Raw genomic sequence first — 21636 nt, forward strand, 5'->3', positions numbered from 1 at the left:
AGGAAGCTAATACAACGTGTGATTGTTGCTGAATTCCAGCTCATGCTACATGCACCCAGCTTCAGTTCATTTGTGTATGTTTCCACATATGCAGATGGCTGCTAAACATGCTATGAAATAATAATTAGCAAAAAAATTGAACACAGTAATTGAAATCGTGCTACCTAGAAACATAATTACGAAAAGATCTGCGTAACCCATAAAATGTTTTTATTGCCTGCGATTTCAAGCAAATGAACTGGAAACATATTAATCAGGTTTTACTGCACAGTAAAATCTCGTTATTTTGTCTCTTTAATTTCAAAATCTGGCTAATTCGAACTTAAATTGCGCCCCGCCAGAGTGGTGCAGTGGTAAGACGCCCGACTACTGTCCGGAGTTCCCGGGTTGGAACATGACCACGGCGGCTGCGTTTTGAGAGGCGAAACGAAGTGGCGTCCATGTGCTGTGCGATGTCAGCGCACATTAAAGATCCCCAGGTGGTCGAAATTACTCCGTAGCCCTCCACTACAGCTCCCCTTTCTCTCTTTCCACTTTCACTCCCACCTTCATCCCTTCCCTTACGGCGCAGTTCAGGTGTCCACATAGCAAGTGTGACAGATACTGTGCCTTTCCCTTCCTGTGAACCAATTATTATTATTATTATTATTATTAAATTGCAGCTATAGCTGATGCTTATACAAGTCTATAGTGTCAAATGCTCATCATGTTGGAAATGGGTGGGCTCGACACTGATTAATTTGGTAGGGGTCAGGTTGAGGTACGACCTGCAAAGCCAGAAATCTTCCAACCAGATCCCCCGTAAGCCTAAATCAGATGGAAAAGTGGTGTCTGCGCTCCTCAGGCATGCATGCTATAGCAAGCCTGATGATAATTAGATGTCCCCTTTGCCAAAATACAACTCTGCCGCACAGTATCAGTTTCATTTCTCTTAAATTTCCATCCCACCACTGACATCAACCGCACAAATCGGTTAGTCATGCTCTTTCAGACACTGCTTTGCACTTTATTCTGGAATGACCTCATTCTCCTTACAATGCAATGTGGTCACTTGCGAAGAGGCTGATGTGGTTTCGGTTAGTCCTAGTAACAAGCATAGCAGACAAGCAGCAGCACAATTTGTTGCCCGGTGCACCCGGAGGTGGCATCATTGTGGAGAACTTGGCACTTCAGCAGGCATGCTTAAACCTCTGTCACACAGTCATTTTCAAAGGTGATTGAATCGATAGCCTTCGAGATTTTCAATCGTGATTGAACTCTAAGGAGTTGTGCCACTGCTGCACGGCAAAACTCAAAGGCTGTTGAAATAGTTCTGGTGTTTGGCACGAAACTTTTGTAGAGCCACTATCGTTTCTTTCGGTTTTGCTTAAAGAACAAAAATCTTTCTATAAATGCAAAATAAAGTATAATTGTTACCCTTTTAGTAACTGCAGTTGTTTAGTTGTTATTAAAAGAGAACTTTGTTTTTTGTTTTTTTTTAAACGTGTTGACGTTCATATGTCTGTGCTTTTCATTGTGTTTGCTTTTCTCAGCAGCGCAGGTTACAGTGGTAGAGAGTATAAAAATAATGCGCATTAAGAAAGAGTGATGCTATTTTTAAATTATTACGCACACTAATATTTTACCGCGTAAATTAAAGATATAAAAATAATGCTTGTTCGTGCTTTTGTATTGCAAACGCACTGTGCACGAGTGTGTGTGGTCAATGCTAGCAACCTTACACTACATTCGAATGCCTTCGATAGAATTCTAAGCTGTTTCGTTGACTCTATAGACTATCGACTCAATGGCCATTGAAAACGTCCGTGTGGCAGCATTCGAAGGCATTCGAGTCGATAGACAACCGGTTCAAGGGCCTTCGAAATGCCCGTGTGACAGTGGTATTAGTCTTTATTAGTCTTTGTTTGCATGTAGTAGGTGATCATTCAAACAACAAGGCGATTTCTTGTATACGGTACAAACGTCATGTCCATTGGCCCAAGCAGCATTTGAGCACTGCTGTATGCATAAAGAAAATGCAGTAAAACCCACTTATAACAATATCAATTTTACCAATATATTGGATACAACAATGGGCAGCCACTGCACTGTCATGCTTGCCATGTGTGCTGTGGTAAAACAAACTGCTTATTACAATGGTGTCATATATTATCGGTTATAACTATCAAATATGGCCACTGAAAGTCAAGAAATATGCGGAATCGTGGCGACCACAAAAGCACACGCCTACATCGAGATGCCGAAAACGCTGATGCAGCGAAAAAAAAAACACAACACAACACATCAGGACAGAGCGTTTCAAGCTAATGCGTTGGTCATGTGCGCCGGGGAAGCTTTCCCTCCATGGAGGAGGAGGGAAGGCGTTAGGCGCTTCTAGGCACGGCCGTTCTGAGGGAGAGCTTTGAGCGCTCCCCCTTGAGACCACGGACCTTGGCGTCCTCTCTGTCTCTGCACGGTGGAGCAGTTCATTCTGAGGGTGCGCCGACTGTGGTGCGTTGCAATATCCTCCCTCAATCACTTTGTCCAGGTCCCCACTCCGCAGTTGCGCATGTTCTGTGGCAGGCGTGCAGCAGAGTTCGTGCACGTGTCTTTCTAACATGGTTCTTCTAGTGTGCCATCATCGTTTCCACGATCTTGCTGGCCCTAGATTTTCCGTGAACAGCAATGGAGGATCCTCCCTCGGGAAGCGCGACACAACTGGCACACAAGAGGAAGCGAATGGCAATACCACTAGAAGTTAAGCGGAACATTGTATGTGAGCAAAAGGACGGCGTAAGCGATGCCAGTGCTGTCCATGCAATGGACGACACGGGGCCTACAAAGACGTAGAACAAGCGCTCTGCCAATGATTCTTAAATGCCCGTACAGCAAACCTGCCAATTAGGAGAATGCGAAGCACATCCCATAGTAGACTCCCTTTATGACGAACTCCAAGGGACCATGAATATTGTTTGTCTTATCAGAAGTTCGTCTAATCAGGAGTGCTTCCAAAAATGATGTTTGAGCATGCAGTGTGTGTCCAAATACCTCATATATGAGAACAAATGAATAAAATGGCCTTTCAGGAAAATAAACTGCAATACAAGCATTTATTGGACTAATGATTGTCTACTACACTTTGCAGTAGTAAGACATCAGGCATTGTTGACTGTTACCCAGTCTTATTTTTTTTGTGTCTGTCGCACTGAGCAATCACTAAGGGCCACAAATCCTGCATGGCGGAAGGCGTTGGCAATAGTGGCTTGAGTAACCTGCTCCCAGGTGCTCGTCAGTAAGTGGACAGCACTTAACAGGTTAACTGTGTTCTCCTTACTGCTCTCCATGCAAATCAGCATCATTTGCTGCAGAGAGCCACGATAGTGCCTCTTCAAGCTACTTATTACTCCCTGGTCCATAGGCTGCAGCTTCGCCGTTGTATTCGCTGGTAGAAACTCCAGCCGGATGGCATGAAGTCCGGCGACGTGGCCGTGTCCGGGACAGTTGTCAACAACGAGAACTTTTCTTTTCTGTCTCTGGAAGTGGCGATCCATCTCTTGAAGCCACTGCTCGAAAAGTGCCTGCGTCATCCACGCTTTTGAATTAGCCATGTAAGTGACCGGCAGCGTTTTTATGTTTTTAAAGCAGCGTGGTGCTTTAGATTTGCCAATCACCAGCAACTTTAGTTTGTCAGTCCCAGTCATATTTGAGCCCACGAGGACCGTTACTCGAAGCTTGCTCCGTTTGCCCGCCACGCAGTCATCACCAGCAAATGCAAGCGTTTTATTTGGGAGTAGCTGGCAGAAAAGCGCAGTTTCGTCCACATTGTATATGTCTTGAGGGTCATATGTGTCCATGAGTTCATTCATCTTGTTCTGCATCTTGTTCTGCCTCTTGTTCAGCCAGTCCATACCTTTTCCGAAAACGGTTGAGCCACCCACTGCTGCACGCAAACTCGACATTCAGTCACAGGGCAATTTCTTCCGCCTCAGCTTTCAGTAGCACTCCATTCACTGGCAAATTTGCACTGCGCGCTCTCTTCACCCAGGCAAACAGAACGTCTTCAAGGTCTTTGTGCACAGCTGTGCGCATCCTCTTCCGCTTCGGCGAAAACTCACCATCTTCCAAAGCACTGGTAATCCGCACTTCGTCCTTAACGATACCGCTTATGGTACTTTTCGCGATGCCGAACTTGCGCGCTAATTCAGTCTTTGAAAGCCGGCCGGCGCTAACTTCGGGCAAAACTTCGGTTTTCTCACGAAGCTCAAGCGGCTTTTTTCAAGTTGTTGGCCGACTAGCCATAGTGGCAACACGGCGCGCACGAAAACAAACAGCGCACACCATGAGGTGACAGCGTACAGCCTGGTAGAAAATTGCGGGACATGACGCGCACACCCGCCACGAACAATGGATCTGTGCACTGCGTAGTAGGCGTCGTTGGCGGTCAGCAAAGGCACGGAGCTCGGTAGCACTGGCATGACGACACTATCCCGTGATCACCATTGGGAAACGTCATTGGCTGCTTTTTCTGCTCACCGTTTTTTTTCCCACGTTTCGCTAGTTTTGCTGGCCGGGCCGTGCATGCTCTTTTTTTTTCTCTCTCTCTCTTCCTCTCTGCACTCTGTTTCGTCCTTGATCGAGGTCGTTTTCGGCACTGTTTTCACGCACGTGGAAATCGATTGCCGCTTTTTGTGCATCGGAAAGAAGTAGCGTATCGACGCGCACTGTGTGAAAACAGTGCGCGTCGATACGCTACTTCTTTCCGATGCACAAAAAGCGGCAATCGATTTCCACGCACAAGAAGAACAGTGAAGGCTTTCTTCCATGTCTGCGACCCGCCGCAAACGCCTTGTGGGGGACTTCGAAGAAAGGCCGGGATACGAGACGCCGGGAGTCGGGACGCCGTTCACCGTTCTAAGCCTCGCAGCCGTGAACAAACTCCTCCAGCATGCGCAGTGTAAGCAGTGCGGTAGCCCTGTGACGCTTTCAAAGACGGGCCGGGAGTACGGAATAGCTGTCAAGCTTGTTTTAACCTGTGGTTATTGCGGTGAACTTGATGCGCAATGGAGCCCGCCGAGAGCAGGTGGGAATGAGACCTGCAACCCTTTCGAAGTGAATGTGCTCGCTACTCGTGCAGTGATGAGCACAGGGAACGGGCAGACAGTTCTAAATGACATTTTTTCTTCGCTGAACATCTCACGACGTGGTTTGCACCCGAAAACCTTCCAGAAGTACATGAAAGAAAAGCTTAACCCTGCCGCGCTGAACGCTGCCGCGCATGTGATGAGCGAGTGCGCCGATGCCGTGAAATCGGTGTACAGCGAGTTAAACTTCGGAAACCCCGGCAATATTGCGGTTTCATATGATGGAACGTGGCTGACAAGGGGCCACTCCTCGCACGTTTGTGTAGGTGCAGTAATTGAGCTGTTCACCGGGTACGTGCTCGATTTTGTGGTACTTTCGAACTTTTGTTTGGGATGCCAGCTGGGCCCGAAAGAAGATGACCCTCAGTATGAGCAGTGGCGAGCTGACCACCAGTGCCAAAAAAATAGTTTGAGCAAGCCTGGGCAAATGGAAGTGGAGGCTGCACGAATACTGTTTGGGCGATCACTGCAAAAGCATGGCCTGCGCTATACAACGATGTTGTGCGACGGCGATAGCCGAGCTTTTAACAGCCTGCACGAAGAAAAGGTATATGGTTTTGTGGAAATCGAAAAAGAAGACTGCATTAACCATATTCACAAACGCATGGGCGTTGCTCTGAGAAATCTCCTGCAAAAGCATAAGGGAGATAGCCACCAGAAAAGTCTCGGCGGAAAGGGCGAGCTCACAGGGGATCTTATTGCAAAATTATCCACCTACTATGGGCGGGCTCTGAAGGCGAACCAGGGCAACATTGATGACATGAAGAATGCTGTTCTTGCAACGTATCATCATGTGACCTCGACAGATGCAGGGTCGAATCATTCGCTGTGTCCAAAAGGGGAAGACAGCTGGTGCATCCACAACAAGGCTGTGGCGAAGAAGGAGCTAGCACCAAAGCATCGATACAACCTCCCAGACTATGTCGCTGAGGCATTGCTACCTATATACACACGCCTCTCCGACCAGAAACTGCTTGAGCGTTGCCAGAGAGGCAAAACGCAAAATGCAAATGAGTGCCTACACTCTGTGATATGGTCACTCCTACCCAAAACCAAGCATGCCTCTCTCTACACTGTTGAGAGTGCAGTAGGGGAAGCTGTTGCCAGATTCAATGCTGGGAAAGAGCATGCCACTGAGGCTATCCTTAAAGAATTGCACGTGAATCGAAGCAGCATATTGGTACAAAGATGTGCCGAGAAGGACCAGCGCCTGGCTGGCTGCATCGGACAGGAAGCACGCAGGTGCTGAAAACTTCCGGAGTGCCATGAAAAGGAAGCAAGGGAAAACTGTTGATAATGATTATGTTCCTGGAGGCTTCTAACACAGTTTGCAATGAAGTCCAAGCCTTGATTTGCAGCAAATAAACTCTGGCCTTGTTTTCAAACTTCTTTTCTTGTTTTCTCAAAATGGACTTTTTAACCACTCCACATACTGTTGCCCAAGATATCTCCAGATGTGGTGGTCAGATTGGAACAATTCTTGTTGTATTTTGAAGCTTATGAATTGTTCTCTGCAATAAGATCTAAAAAGCATAACAATTCCTCTTTGAAATTTAATTAAATTAGTAAGTTATTTGTTGAAATTTTCCCAATTTTTGATGGATGTATTTGGCAAGTCTATAACTTCTATGCCAGGGAGGCCAAAATTATAAGAATGGTATGGTTGCACACTCTGGCTCTTGCAGAACACACAGATATCAAATTTTAATCATTTTTTGATCAGGAACTTATTAAAAACTTGGGCACAATGATTAGTCATTAATTAATGAATATTTCAAAGTTGACACAAGATAGATAAAAACAGATTGCATATTTGTGTTCAGCATACAAAAATACATCAGGCATACATTTTTCATCTATGTGCGACAAAAACTAACAAAATTAGTTTAAAGAGCAGTGTCTCCCCTTAACCGAGGGTTCATCTTAAGCGAGTTCGTCTTAACGGGAGTCTACTGTACTTCATGCACAACACCTATTTCCAGCCTGGTGGTGGTTAGATTCAATGATTCAAGGAGAGACATGGAATCGCCTAGTCATGGATGAGGCAGGGTCGCTCGATGTCGACGCTAAGCAGAAGCGGCTTGAGGAAACACTGTCCTGCACCCGAGAAGCATATGCGGACCGTGACTTGTACAATGGGAACGAGACTGGGCTGTTTTTCCAGATGCTACCATCAAAGACACATGCTGTTAAATGCGTTCCCTGTAAGGGCGACAAGCAAAGCAAGTTGCGCATGACTTTTCTTATGTGCTAACACGAACGGCAGTGACAAGTGCCCTGCCTTCAACATAGAGAAATCCAAGTCCCCGCTATTTTTGTGCCGCCGTGAGGATCTCAGCTCGCTACCATCATAACAGGAACGCATGGAGGATGCGCAATCTTTTCTCCAAGTGGCTCGTCGAGTTTGATCAGCGGATGCAGCGCGAAAGCAGGAAGGCGGTATTTGTGCTCTGCGCAACAAAAAGCTCAGAAGCTGAATTCCGCTGAATTGTGGCCGGTGCTACTACGGGCAGACAGGCAGATGTCTAAATGTGCGCCTGACGGAGCACTCCAATTCTCTGGGAGGGAAGGCGAGTTCTAATCTTGCGCTACATGTGCAATCCCGAGAGTGTAAGTCGGAGCATGACCCGTCCTTTTGTGCGCCTGACTTCGATAATACGGGTGTAGTTTACAGCAATGGTAATCAACTCTGCAGAGAGTTGGTTGAAGCATTTTACATTGCTAAAGCCGAGGACAAGTGTGTGGCTAAGGCGTCGGTTAACCTTCATTGTAAGGAATTTCATCTATTAGAAAGGTCGTTACTTTGAATTTTCTTCTTCATCTTCTTCCCAATTTCCTGCTATTCCACCGGTTGTGTTGTGCGCGAGCTTTTCGGAAGGAGTCTTCGTTGTTTTCTTTTAATCAATAAACATTCAGTTGATAGTCCAGCCTTGTCCTGTCCTCCTCTTTGCTGTGTCTCGTCTTTTGGCTGGTGAAGTATGAACGGTGACAGTAGTGACTACTAACCGGAACCTGTGAAGGTCGCATCTCACCAGGAGGCTTTGAGATTGATAGACTCCCTGCGGGACTTTGTTTTTGCTAAGAACCTTCTCCTGCACTATGTTCAGCAGTTAGATGTCCTGCAGAAAGATGTCAGCCAGGTTGCTGTGAAACAGACAACACTTGCGGATTACGGGTTTCTTCCCGCTATGAAATAAAATGTATAAGCTACCTCGTCCTCATTAAGTGTGTAGTTTATACTTTTTTTTGTTCTTTCTGTCTAACTCGGCTATTATAATAATAATTCCACAGCCCTTCAATATTGCTATAAGTGGGTTTGACTGTACAACAGTTTCTTTCTTAATGTAAATACCATGGGTGCAAGACTTTCCATTGCAGCAGCACCACGGCAGTATGGCTGCAGGCGTAGCCAGCACAGCCTGAGTGAAGCAGTGCCTTCGTATTGCCACAGTGCTCGCCACTGCAAGCATGCATGTGTGCTTGCTGTGTGCCGATGAACTGCTTACATTGGGAATAAGTAAGCACCCTGCAATTCTACACTGCTGGGCACCATGCAAAGTCCATCGAGCTTTGTCTGCTTTTAAGCAGTGCTTGCCGATTAGATCGATGGTGACCAAAGCTGCGGCGCAGGAGTTCTAAAAAAATTTTGGAGGACGCTTAAGCTTCACCTTCAAGAGTGGAACGCGATAGCGTTATTGCACCTCGTCGAGAAAACTTATTAAACGCAAGGGTATTGGGGCATCCTCGCACCGGTACCCGCGCGGCCCGAAGGGGAGAAGCGGGTGAGCGAAGATAGTGATCTAAAGAAAGGAAAGACTCTTGATTCTACAACCCGTGAGGGTTCACGGCGAAACGTCAGGGGCAAGTGGCGCGCCACGTGTCGGGGCAGCGTCGCACATTGCGAGGAGGGGTTCTTCTATGTTTGCCGCAAGATGGCTCTGCATGTGCTCAGAGCGCAGAAGAAATGTAGCGGAAACGTACTTCGCTACTCGTGTAACTGTGACTTCTGTAAGTAACATGCTCATAATTACCGATATACACCGCAGTATAACGTTCTACGGCACGTTTCTAAGACAACACTGCATTCACTAGAAGCGCTTTTGTACCGCTTTCAAGCATCGAACTCGTGGCTGAGTGGTAGCGTCTCCTCTCCGGAGACCCTGGTTCGATTCCCACCCAGCCCATCTTGAAAGTTGCTTTTTATTTATGAAGTGCATGCCAGGATTTATCGCTCACGGCCAACGCCGCCGACGCCGACGACACCGGCTTTTCTGCGACACGAGCTCCTTAACGCTATCGCGTTAAAATGCAAGAACTTTTGTAGAAACAAAGATATATAGAAGAATTGCTTTGGTTTATGCGGTATAACGTCCCAAAGTGACTCGGGCTATATATAGGGGACACCATAGTAGGGGGGTTCCAGAAATTTTGAGCACCTGGGGTTCTTTAATGTGAACTGAAATCGCACAGCACATCGGCGCCTAGCTTTTTGCATCCATCAAGAAGTGGCCGCCACGGCCTGGATTCGATTCTGTATCCTTGGGCACAGCACTCGAGTGCCCTGAACACTGCGCCATCAAGGCAAGAAAAGTAGACTAAAATTTAGAAGGTACTAGTGTTTTGCGACTTTCCCGTTAGCACACAATTCAAGAATTTTCAAAGACCCTGCAAAATTTAATGGACTCTCAAAGCTCTTGGAAACACATCTGTGTTCAAGGTTTATCAGTTTTCAAGGATCTGCACAAACCCTGTTGATATTTACTTCTCGTTTTGCTTGTCATTCTGCATTGTTCTTTTGAGTTTTCAAACTAAGACTGCATATAATGAAACATCCTTAACTTTTCCTAATTTCATATTAACGACTTTTAATTAGAGCTGCATATGACATTAAAGAAGTGAAAAATAGACTCTTGAGGCCTGGAGTGCGATGTGTCATCAACTTTTTCTCTCTCTATTTAAATCTTTGTAGCATAATTTAAACCATACAAACAAAGTGGTGAAGGAGCTACACATAGTATTACGCTCATACCAGGCCTATCCCTGAGTATGCTTGTCCTGTGCCAGATCCAGTCCACAATTTACATAATAAAATACACTATCACTGTGCTTGGTTCACCTCGGAATACTACAATCAGTTTCTTAGCTTGAGTGATAAGAAACTTGGCTGGCTGCTCAGTGAACACCAGACTAATAATAAGATGCACAACATTCTAATATTCTTTTGCCTGCTTTAGAAATACTAAATTTGGATAGGCTTGAAGAAGGCTATGTGAAGTGCCCATTCTTCCAGTCACACCTTGACAATGCCCCCTCCTGGAAGCCTTTCCAAATTAATATAAATGCTTGACACCATAGACTTACATTGACCTTATTTAGTACCCCTCCAGCAGTCCAACTCAATGGAACACAATAAATGAGGTTTCATTGAATTTCTTTTTGCATTAGTCTCCGGAATGCACGAGGTAGAATGAGTTGAACCAAAATATCTGGCAGTAAATAAACTATACTGATGCATCATATTGTAAATTAATTCTAGGCTAATGCTCGTAGGCTACAAGCTGTAGTCTGATGGTTATGTGCATACAAAATAAAATATTGAAGAATGATAAATGAATGATGAAAAATCACTTTGTTTGGGTATGTGCAACTGAAGGAGACCTTAGTTATAATATACAAGATACTGATTGCATACTGACAGACACTGGCATGTACACTGTGACATGTTCGTGTACTATACATGATATGAACCTGCTGCACTGACTCATCTTTATGCTATTGCTCTGGAAAGCAGGATCATACGTAATACAGTAACTTACAAATGCCCATAATAAAATCTGCACAAACGTATCTGCAAGAGAGCTGTCACCATAAAAGAGCTCACCATTTTATGCTGCTCTGTGTTCAAAGTACGCATCACAAAGGCACCAGAGGAGGCTCCACTTGATGCTGATCCTTCTGTGCGTGCTAGTGGTGTCGATGTAAGGAATGACTGGGTGGCCCCTTGGGCAGGTACAAATGCCTTTGGTGTCGAGATATTATCCCTCCTTTCCAACGAAGCTGCTGGCTTCACAGGAGTCGAAGAGGTCAACAACAAGCCTTGCTGATGGATTCCAGTTGGTTTGGACATGGAAGCCTGAGTAACGGGCTGCAAGGCATTTCAGAGTATTGTACAGACTATAAACACAATGCACAAGTAAGCTACTGCCCTATGTTTAAAAAGCATTCACAAGGTGGAACATGCACACCATAAAACAAAAGTATACTAATTAAGATAGAGCAGTCCTAGAGTGACAATAAAACCAATCAGCACAAGCATGAATAAAACTTATACAGTCGAACCCGGCGGCTGCCACCTGTTACCTTCTCCTGTCCTAACTTAATTTTGTGGCAGAAGAGTTGAAAGTACCGTTAAAGAGGCAATAAAGATTGTTACAAAAAAAAAAAAAAAAAAAAAGAAAACTAGCATTCAAGTCTGGATTTAAGGCAGGACGTTCTTTCAACGAAAGAGAAAAGTAGCTACGCTACTATCTTGACACGTCTGACAGAAAGGAAAGCATGCATGTGTATTAGAAACCGTAGATCGCTTGTGCTGTGCTGTATAATGGAGTTTTCCATTCTCATAGCTGTGTCACTGTATCAGCGACCATGTGCGAGCACTGCGTGGACAGAGCGATCAGTGTGAATCTGCCATCCTTTCCTTTATCGTGGAGAAAAGTGGCAACCTCACCAACAAAACAGCTAAAGCTCTTCAAAAGTCTTCTGCCTAATACAGTCGAACCCGGATATACCAAATTTTGGTTATATCGAACTCACGGAATATCCCCTTGAAAATCCCATGTAAAAGTATAGGAAAGCCGCGTCATATATCGAACTCAATTTCATCGGTCGTTCGATATATCGAACTCCGCACCACGCACTGGAAAGTGGGCCTTCCCCAATGACGATCGCATCACCCTTGGCCGTTTGCCGCGTGACGTTTTCAAGCCACGCGCGGAAGGAATGAGGGGACAGTTCGGCGACGGCTGCTCTGGGCAGCGCCGTGCCCATTCCCCAAAGGAGCGCGCATCTGCAGTTATCGTTTCCCGCGCGCCAGCACATGACGTTTGCAAGCCATGTGCGTGGGTGTGCCCATTCTTTTGCCGAGCTATCTCTTTCCTTCAGCATGCGTTACGCATGCGCCAAGCCAGCTCAACCCGTTTTCAGACAGACGTCGGACGCTTTAGCGTGTTGCGAACCCCCTGCGCGCGGCGGCTGACGTGGCTCTCTCTCTCTCTCTCTCTCTCTTTTTTTTTTTTTTTGCGAGAGTCATTCATTTTTATCGGTGTGCTGTACGTGTGGCGAAGCGTAAGATATGGCGGCAGCGGACGTTAAGAAGCGGCAGGGCATTTTTTTTTTTTTTTTGGCGGGAGTCGTTTATCCTTGCATGTATGAATCAACGAAAGCACACGGTCAGCTGCTGCGATCATGATGCCCGCTCCAAGCGCGGCGTGATAAATCAAACCATGCTTGTGCAATCAAGCCATCATGGGCACTCTGCCAAGTTCGCTCCCCGTCACCGCAGGAGCTATCAAAAGATAAACGCGACCCGACGTTATCGCTGCGCAGCATCTTGGCACGCTGCCAAGAAATGAGCTATGGATGAGAGGACCGAAACAGAGTGACGTGCGCCATCGACATGCAAGTGAAAACGCTCGCGATTTCTGATTTCTGCCGCGGCGACACAAAAACCATGTTTTGAGCTGCCGCGGTGGCTTGAGTGGCGAGAGGGACGCAGTTCCAAGTTTGAAAATTTTCGCTCTGTCGCTGCCGCATAGTCGCTGAGATCGCTCAATCACTCGCATGCAAGCGAGCTGGCCTTAACGCTTTTTTTTTCAAATTCTCGGGTAAAAAATTGGAGGGTGGGTATATTATGCGAGTGGGTTGATTACGCGACAAATGCGGTACCGTTTTTTCGCATTGTAAGTGCCATCACAAGCCGATTTCTGTATATCGAACTATTTCGCGATCCCCTTCGAGTTCGATATATCTGGATTCGACTGTATAACATTAAAATGCATTTGGTCACTAAGATTTAAACGATACACCGGTGAAGAGCTGGGAAATAAACACTACAATCAAGACATTTATTCCATGGTAAAAGGATCCCTGAAGTAACAGTGTCCCAGGGGTGGGACGACCTAAACAGGTTTTGGAGCAGCCATGCAGCAGAAATCTATTCATTTTGCAGCAGCAATATCAGTATCTTGGAGCAACTTGAGAGCATGTCGTTAATGCAAACCTTGACTAAAGTAAAGGCCTCCGCTACCTTCTTCGCAGCGCAATGTAAGAGAAGTTGTGCCTGCTTACAAATGGCCCTATCACATTTGCAGGGGCTGTGAGCAGTGCGTGACCAGTGTGCAGTTTAAGAATACTGAAACAAGCATATGGATGCAAGCGAGTGAGGATATGCGCAGGCGTTAGAACGCATAACCCCACCTTCAAACAAAAATTAATGACTAGTGATACACCATGCAACCTTCGAAATAGCGTGACTGGACCAGGCGCGCACATCGTGCTTAGTGTCTGCTATAGCAGACATGAAGTGCACATGCACCACTGTTACAATAAATTCACATTCGGGGGGATTATTTCATTGACTGCTGGCTGCACAGATCGTACCTCGACGTGACCGCTCCTTTAAGGTCTAGAAACAACTGAGGCTATGAGAGATGCCATAGTGAAAGGCTCCAAAAATTTCGACCACCTGAAGTTCTTTAACAAGCACTAACATCGCACAGCACCTAGTTGCCTAACTTTTTACACCATCGAAAGCGGCTGCAGTGGCCGGGATTCGATCCCACATGGGTTCACGTTTGCTGCACAAGTTCATCTTATCCAGATTTTTAAAAATTTTACAGCGATTCCTATGGGAAGCCAAGCTAATAATCTCATATTGTTCATCTCATCCTAGAGTTCGTCTTGAATGAAATCTACTGTGTTAGGAAGCCGACAGAAATCTAAGCGATGGAGAGCAAAGGGGAATGCTTAATTCATTTATTTCTGCTGTTGATCAATAGAAATTTAGTAGTGTAATCATTTTAGAGCTAGAAGATAGAGCTGACTGAAACCACACAACCACTAAAAGCTTTGGCCATGTCTACAAATGCCTGCCACAAAGCAGCGCACCTCTCACAAGCCTCTGTCCACTTGAGTCTTTCCGTCAGGTGCCAAGTAATCAGTGCGTGAGAGGTGTGCACTTGTAGGCATGGCGAAAGCTCTTTCTAGGTGTGTAATTGCCCTTTCGTACATGTGTGGCCCCAATATTGCATGCGCTGCAGAGGCGACAACAATGGCATTTAAGAAAATGAAAGCTGATAATTTACAGAGAGTTACAAGCCGATCAATAAACTGAGCCTAACTGGAATGGCTAAAAGGTCAATTAAACATGACCGTAAAAACCCACGTATACAGTTAAACATCTAGGTAACAAGCCTTCATGCAGCGAATTCCTTGATACTACATGTTTTTCGATTCCCTAATGCCGCCCCCATTGAAGTCCGTGTATTTGAAAACTCCACGTAACGATCATGTCACGGCAGTTGACCTTGATGTAACGGACTCGCGGCACCAACTATCTCTTAGCTAGTGCTGAAATACAGAAAATTTGGCAGAACCCCACCAAGTTTTAAGACAATAAAACACTGATTAACGTGAGAGGAATGTCTACGATAGCAACGAGCGACCGCAATTGATACAAAGTACCGTGCTTCAGTGCTGACTGCGCATCTACATGGCAGACACAGCAGTCTCTGCTGCTTTAGCTTTTGAAACGTTACATTACAATGATTTATGCTTAAAGCAGCAAAAACGTAACAGAACCAAGAAAAAAAGACACGGGGCGAGCAGTGCACCCATTGCTGCCACATAGTTGCTCACGCGCGTCGGCGACGCAAGGCAGAGTCGGTTTTCTGGGGCAACGGCGCAAATGCGTGTGCTCTCCCTAACAGATTCCTCCTCCACCTCCTTTCTCCATGGCACGTCGCGCGAGCCACGGCAGAGGTGGAGACTGCTACCACAGTCGCGCCGCGCCTTCAGCGCAATCCCGAAATGTTTCACTGCAACTATAACCTCGAATACTTTCGATTTACTATAAGCACTTTCAAGGTGGTTTCCCTTACAATCAATTCTTAATCTTGTTTTCATTCTGCACAGTCCTTTTAAGTCTTCACGCGAAAACTGGATATAACGAAAATCTGAATGTAACAAAAAATTATAGACATTTACAATTTGTTATAACCAGGTTTAACTAAAATACAAATCAGCATATAATACGAGGTGAAATTTCGAGATGACCCAAACGGGGGAAAAAAAAAGAAAACATTTTTAACCGCGTATAATGCGAGTAAGGAAAGTTTAATGGAAGTACTTTATTTGCGCTACATTTCACAGTTGCCCCGCAAGACGTACGCGCTCCCTGCTTTGCGTCCAACGCTACCCTGCGCCAGGCGTCACAAATGCTACCTTGCATCATGTGCTGGTGCTGCTTCGCTTCCCTCCTCGCGCTGACAAGCTAGATCGGAGAATTTCAATCACCGCGAGTTGTACTGGGTTTAGTGGCACATAAGCAACTGAGGCTATCGTGCACCAACCACTAGGTTAAAGGTATACTGAATAAAAAAATTGCTGCCGAGATTTCCAGCGCAGATGGTAGCTATCACATTGGAAGTGACCGAAACAATCCACTTGAACAGAAATGAGTGGAAATTAAGTGTTTTAATGAATATTTCTCAAATCGCCGCACATAGCGGGCTTCTATGAAAGCTCTGACAAAACCGGATATCACGTCACAACACCCCCATCGCGGCTGGTTGCACCTATTCATTTTTCCTTTCCCCCGTGGCACTTATGAAGTGCAGGGATGGACATGCTTTTTTTTTGTTTGTTTTTTTGCTGCTCGTGTTCCTGCCCAAAATTATTGTTCCCTCCCTGCGCGCAAATAATTGTCCGCAATATGCGCCCTCCGTACACGTCCCCCTTGTGTTAAGCATTCCACACTTCGCATCATTGTTCACGGCGCGACGCTGGAGAACCGACACTGCGTGTAGACAGTCAACCAACTTCAGGTGCGGGGGCGGCAGCGGGATCGCGGGGCCATGATGTTGCTGAGGGAAGTTGTGACATCACACCCGCCGGCTAACAGTCGGGAGCGCGCTGCCTCTGACCCGGCGGCCGCTCAGAAAATGTAAAAAATATAGCCATTCGCTCAAAACTAACCCGAATTATGTGTCTGTACTAGTGTAATCGTGTCTTAATGCAAATGTGGTGCTTTCTCAATATTCTTAGATATTTGTTCAGTATACCTTTAAGAGTCTGTTGCATTTATGGAATGTAGTTTTTAAAACCTAGATAAAACCTAACACCGCGAGAAGTGCAGCTCTCATTCGCCCCGGCAATCGCTGAAGCCACATGGTTCTCAGTTTATTCTAAAACCAGTAGCCTGCTTCTAGCTCGGATATGGGATAGCAGCACACGAGCTTCCGGCTGGCATGCACTGCGGTCGTGCCTTTTTGCATCTAGCAGCATCGCGCGCAGGTGCACGGCATGTGCCCCATAACTGTTCTCGGATTCAGTGTTTTCGCGATCGTTGTCGTCCGAGATATCGTTTGCAGAGAGTTGCTTGCTAATAACAAAACTGCATCGCTATCCCGCATTTCTCGAAGGCACGACCGATGCGTTCCTTGGGAATGCTGGTCAAGCGTCAGTGATTCGGCTGTAGGGTGTGGACAGCATGGCCGGAGAGGCCCGTGAGAGATCCGTGCAAGGTATAATCGACCTCCTTCCAGTTGTGTGTGCATCGTGGGCACCATTGTTACAAGGACCGCGAGGTTAGCGTGATGAAACTCAAAACATCAAAACAGTCAGCCGATGCCACCACTAGATAAGCACCTCTTCTGGCTTGAAGCCTGATGCTGATAGCGCTGATTAATATTGCGGCCTAAAATAAGGCTGAAATTCGTTTGGATCCACATATAATACGAGGCAGAAATCTGACAAGGTAAAATCGGGAAAAAAACCTGGTATTAACACGGGTTTTTACAGTACTTAACCAGACTGCCAGTTTATGCCTTAGCCATATCCTCACGCAACCACTGCTAACAGTGCTATGCCAACAAGAACCCTCTTCCAACTCTAGAAGCCTAATTTTTAATGATTGCCAACAGTCTAAGGTGAAACACCCTGTATTTAGCCTTTAGATTATGTTCGAATGGGGTCCAACTACAGTCAAACCCACTTATAACAATAGCGCATTGAACAATATATTGGATATAACAATCGGGAGCTGTAGCACCGTCAACTTTGCCATGTGTTCTATGGTAAAATAACCCACATATAACAATGCTGTAACAATTGATTATTGGTTGTAACAATTACATTTGATCATGAGTGCAAACCCTATCAGGAAAAAAAAAAATAAAACTCACAAACACTGCGACCATGCCAGCCAAACTACTTCACAAAGTCCTAAGAATGATCAAACCCCTGCGGGACATCATTTGTGCTAAAAATCTTTCACTCAGCTCTGTGCAGCAGTTGGACATCTTGCATTGAGATGTCAACAATATTGCCATGAAGCAGACAAATTTAATTTAAGCTGTCTGACTACATAGTTTTACCTGCAAATAAGAGAAAAGTGTAAGCTACTTCCTCTTTAATAAAACTTCTCACGTTTCGCATGTAGTCTTTGTTGTTTTGGCTTAGACCAGTTATAACCATTATAGGTTTTAACAATGATATTTTCATGGCACTTCCATATTGGTAAACAAGCACATGACTCACATGGCTTGCAGCCAATGCATTCCCCTAGTAGAGACGGCTTGCTTGAAGATGCTGTGCACCATGTCATGCAGCTCAAGCATGCATGCTGTCAAGAAAATTAGAACAAGGGAAGAAGCTGTGCTCACCTGACTAGCCTGCTTTTTGGCTGCCTGATCCTTTGCAAATGATTCTTCCAGAACAACCGCCAACTTGGACAACAGTCGAGACTCTGAAAGCTTGTCTGTAAACCAAAAGCAGGCATTTAAACTAAGTAATTTGTAACATGAGTCCTAAAATTCCAATAATTGCACACCCCTAGTCACAAACAGACCTCACTGGCTGTTTTCAACATAGCTGAAAGTTTGCTGAAAGTTTGCTGAAAGTTTGCTGAAAGTTTGCTGAAAGCTTGCTGCTATTATTCAAGCGACATCATTGTTTTATTTTATTCAAAAAATAAAAATTACAAAGTGGGTTCCTTGACTGCTAGATACAGACAAACTCACTTATATTAGTACCACTAGAACAATATACTGAATACAACAATGGACTAATGTGGCCCGATCAGCTTCCTTAATGCTTTCTATGGTAAAATAAACTGGTCATAACAATGTAGTCTAGCAAATTATCTGTTATAACACTTAAATCTGGTTGCCAGGAACTAACCGTAAGAGAGACAGAAATAAAGAAACACTGCAACCACACCAGCTGAACCACATATGTAGCACGAATGCTTTCCTTTCCACCGTCATTGTTTCCTCAGTCCTGCAAGCTCATAGGATTTCACATCAAGAATTTATTCGGGAAAGTGGGCTTCATTTGAAATGCCAGTGACGTAAAAGTTCGCGAAGCTGCCAACTATGTAATGATAACGGTGGCGTGTCAGACTTGAATTCATGCACGTCGACGATGCATAGGGATGATGATTAGGAGGTTGTGCAAAAGATGCCTTACAAATGATAGAGTCCCCTCTGGAACTTTATTTTTGTAAAAAGCTCCCCACTTGGACACGTGCAGAGTTCACCCCATAAGGAGATGAACTAAATATGCCGTGAAACAGTCAAACTGACTGATAGATTTTTCTTACAAAGAAACTAACATTGTAAGCTACTTTCCTGTCATTAAATTCTCTGAAGTTTGCCATCTCTTTCTTTTTCTGACATAACACGGTTATAACAATTACTGGCTATAGCAAATATATTTCATTGGCACTTGAATACTGTTTTAAGTGGGTTTGACTGCATAAGCAATTTAATATATCTCGAATTGACTACACTGTACTGCTAAGAATTGGAATAACTAAAAATTCTGTTCCCTATCAAAGATAGCAGCAGCCCTAGTTCAGATACACCTGATCTATGACAGCTGTTTTCCTCAACCTTCAGATGTCCACAAGGATGGCAAGTTTTGCTGGCCCACAGTGCCCCTCCCCTTGCTCACAATCCCATGGAATGCACATAAATAAGGGCCCATTATATGTGATAACAAATCAAAATCAGGTATAAACATTTGAGTCATAAGCATGCAAAACACCTAAAACGCTGGGTTCCTGCTCTCCTCCAACACAGTTCAATCTTTGCTCGCCCAAACACCTGCTTAGCCCGGCACGGTATAAGGGGGCTTAACACTCTGAAGTGACTCAGGCTACGAGGAATGGCACAGTGGAGGGATCTGAATTTTTTTCAACCACCTAGAGATCTGTAACATGCACTGACACTGCACTGCACATGGGTGCCCTTTATGCTTCCCTTAAAAGTGCGGCCCCCCTCGAGCGGGTTGGAATCCAGGTACTCCAGCTCAGTAACTGCAACCAAAGAGATGAGCTGGACATGTTTGTAAGTGCTAAAAAAAAAATGGGCTTAAAATACAAAGTGCCACTTACGAGATTCGCAAGAAGTTGCCAAACAGAGCTGCTAAGAGACCTTAAGGAATTGCTAATTGTCATAAAGGCTCACCAATCACTTGAGGCTCAATCGTGGTCACTTCCCTTTGGACAAAGAACCTTGCTAGATAACTCCTCTTCTCAGCACTGAGAGTGACTTTTCTAGGCTTAGTAAATTTCAGAGCAGTAGCCTTAGCAGATGGTGGTGCTGACAGGCTGGTCGAGAGAAGGGATTCTGCTAGTGCGTCTACTTCTTCTCGTCTGCAACAGGTAAAATAAAATTATACTTGATGAATTACAACCCAAAAGTGCAAAAAGTGCAATGGCCACCAAGCAAGTGAACTAGTGAAAGACTACACAGAACCTAGTATGGTCTGCCAGACACAATACATAAAAAGGCGATGTAATATAAATTGTGGTAAGCATGCTGTGCAAACATGCAAAACATCTTCAGCAAGGAAGACATCAGCCTCGACCCTGTACGGCAGGGAACGTGGCTTCTTTCAATGGCTGCCGTGCATAAAATCGTTTATACTTGCATAGAGGCTATCCCCATGTAAGGGCCACACTCCCAAACTTGGTGGAAAATAATTGAAAAAAAAAATCAATTTGTTGCAGAATTTCCATAATTTAGATGCCATGGTATGTTCTGCTAAAAACAAGCTAACAGATGATAAAGAAAAAATGATGGCTTCTGCATAAGATTCCCCCTCTCCCCCCCCCCCCCTCCCATAACAAAAAATGCATGGAAAGAAAAAATGCTGCCCTTTACGTAAGGTATTATCCTACAGCGTGCCATCGTGGTTGGGCTGTAGAAGACGACGACAGTCTCAGCATACCTGCCAAGCATGCGCAGATAGGATTTCGTGGCTGCTGAATTGAACACTGGACCATGGTAGCATGCGATTGGCCTCGAGATTGAGCAAAGTCGCCACCTTGTGGCGAACCCTACTCAGTGTAGATGCGTGCCTGCATCGCGTGCCAGCCCGCAGTGGTTTACGTGCGCGCGTGCGGCGTGCATAGGAGTGTTTCTTGTTTGTTTCGCGATTCCTGTGCCCTTTTGCTTACCTATCGACCTCTTGCAAAAGAAATGTGAACAGGCTATATTTCCCCACACTGCATTAAAGAAATATACTTGTGCATGTCGAGTATGTCATGCGGGATAAGGACATCATCAGTTGCGGTCTTCAACGCTTGAGATTTTTCGACACGCGGCGTCTATAACGGAGTGGTGCTGGTGTTAGGCGCTGTGTCAAAGCAAAACAGGTCGCAACCATCAATACAAGGAAGTTAACGGATCTTCACAGCCGAAAATTGGTCTAAAAATCGTATTTTTATTTTTTCATTTTCTCAGTCCTAAGACGTTTCCGCAACTATATGCAAATTTTGGTTGAGAAATAATACCCCCTATTTCGGATGTTACAGCGTTATGTGATATCTCCCGACAGTATTGCCAAACAATTCCCATTGTGCAATGATGATCTCTTACCACTTTCGGAGAGTGTCCCCAAGCATTTAACAAATATTTTGCATCAGTGTTCCCAAGGGAAGATCATTCCAACATACTAATTGTTCCCGATCATGATTATCAGGATATGGCCCCTATTACCATTACTGCTGAAGGAATTGCTAGTCTCATTGCAAATCTTGAGGTTTCTTCAACTGCTGGTGTTGACAAGATTAATTCCAAAATGTTAAAAAACACTGTATCAATCTCCAGCAAAACTCTTTGCCTCATCTATCAGCAATATTTATCATTTGGTTTGCTTCCTACAGATTGGAAAATTGCTAAGATCGTTCCAGTGTTCAAAAGTGGAAAAAGAAATTGACTGGAAAACTACC

The 21636-nt window shown here is 45.1% G+C and overlaps 1 protein-coding gene and 1 pseudogene across 3 annotated transcripts in view; one reads left to right on the forward strand and one right to left on the reverse strand.

The window, feature by feature from the left end:
- Window positions 1-21636, reverse strand: part of Nup214 (nuclear pore complex protein Nup214) — a 224563-nt gene that overhangs the window by 100791 nt on the left and 102136 nt on the right. For all 3 annotated transcript variants that reach the window (XM_084588768.1, XM_084588767.1, XM_084588769.1), the window contains exons 19-21: window positions 19868-20055; window positions 18062-18156; window positions 11002-11265 (exon numbers count right to left, since the gene is read on the reverse strand). In XM_084588768.1, the coding sequence (XP_084444894.1) occupies window positions 11002-11265; window positions 18062-18156; window positions 19868-20055 (547 nt within the window). The remainder of the gene's footprint in view (window positions 1-11001; window positions 11266-18061; window positions 18157-19867; window positions 20056-21636) is intronic.
- LOC146203433 (uncharacterized) lies at window positions 5076-6442 on the forward strand (annotated as a pseudogene).

This window comes from Amblyomma maculatum, chromosome 1 (assembly GCF_055883805.1).
Source record: "Amblyomma maculatum isolate TAMU_Amacu chromosome 1, ASM5588380v1, whole genome shotgun sequence".
Classification (NCBI taxonomy): Eukaryota; Metazoa; Arthropoda; class Arachnida; order Ixodida; family Ixodidae; genus Amblyomma; species Amblyomma maculatum.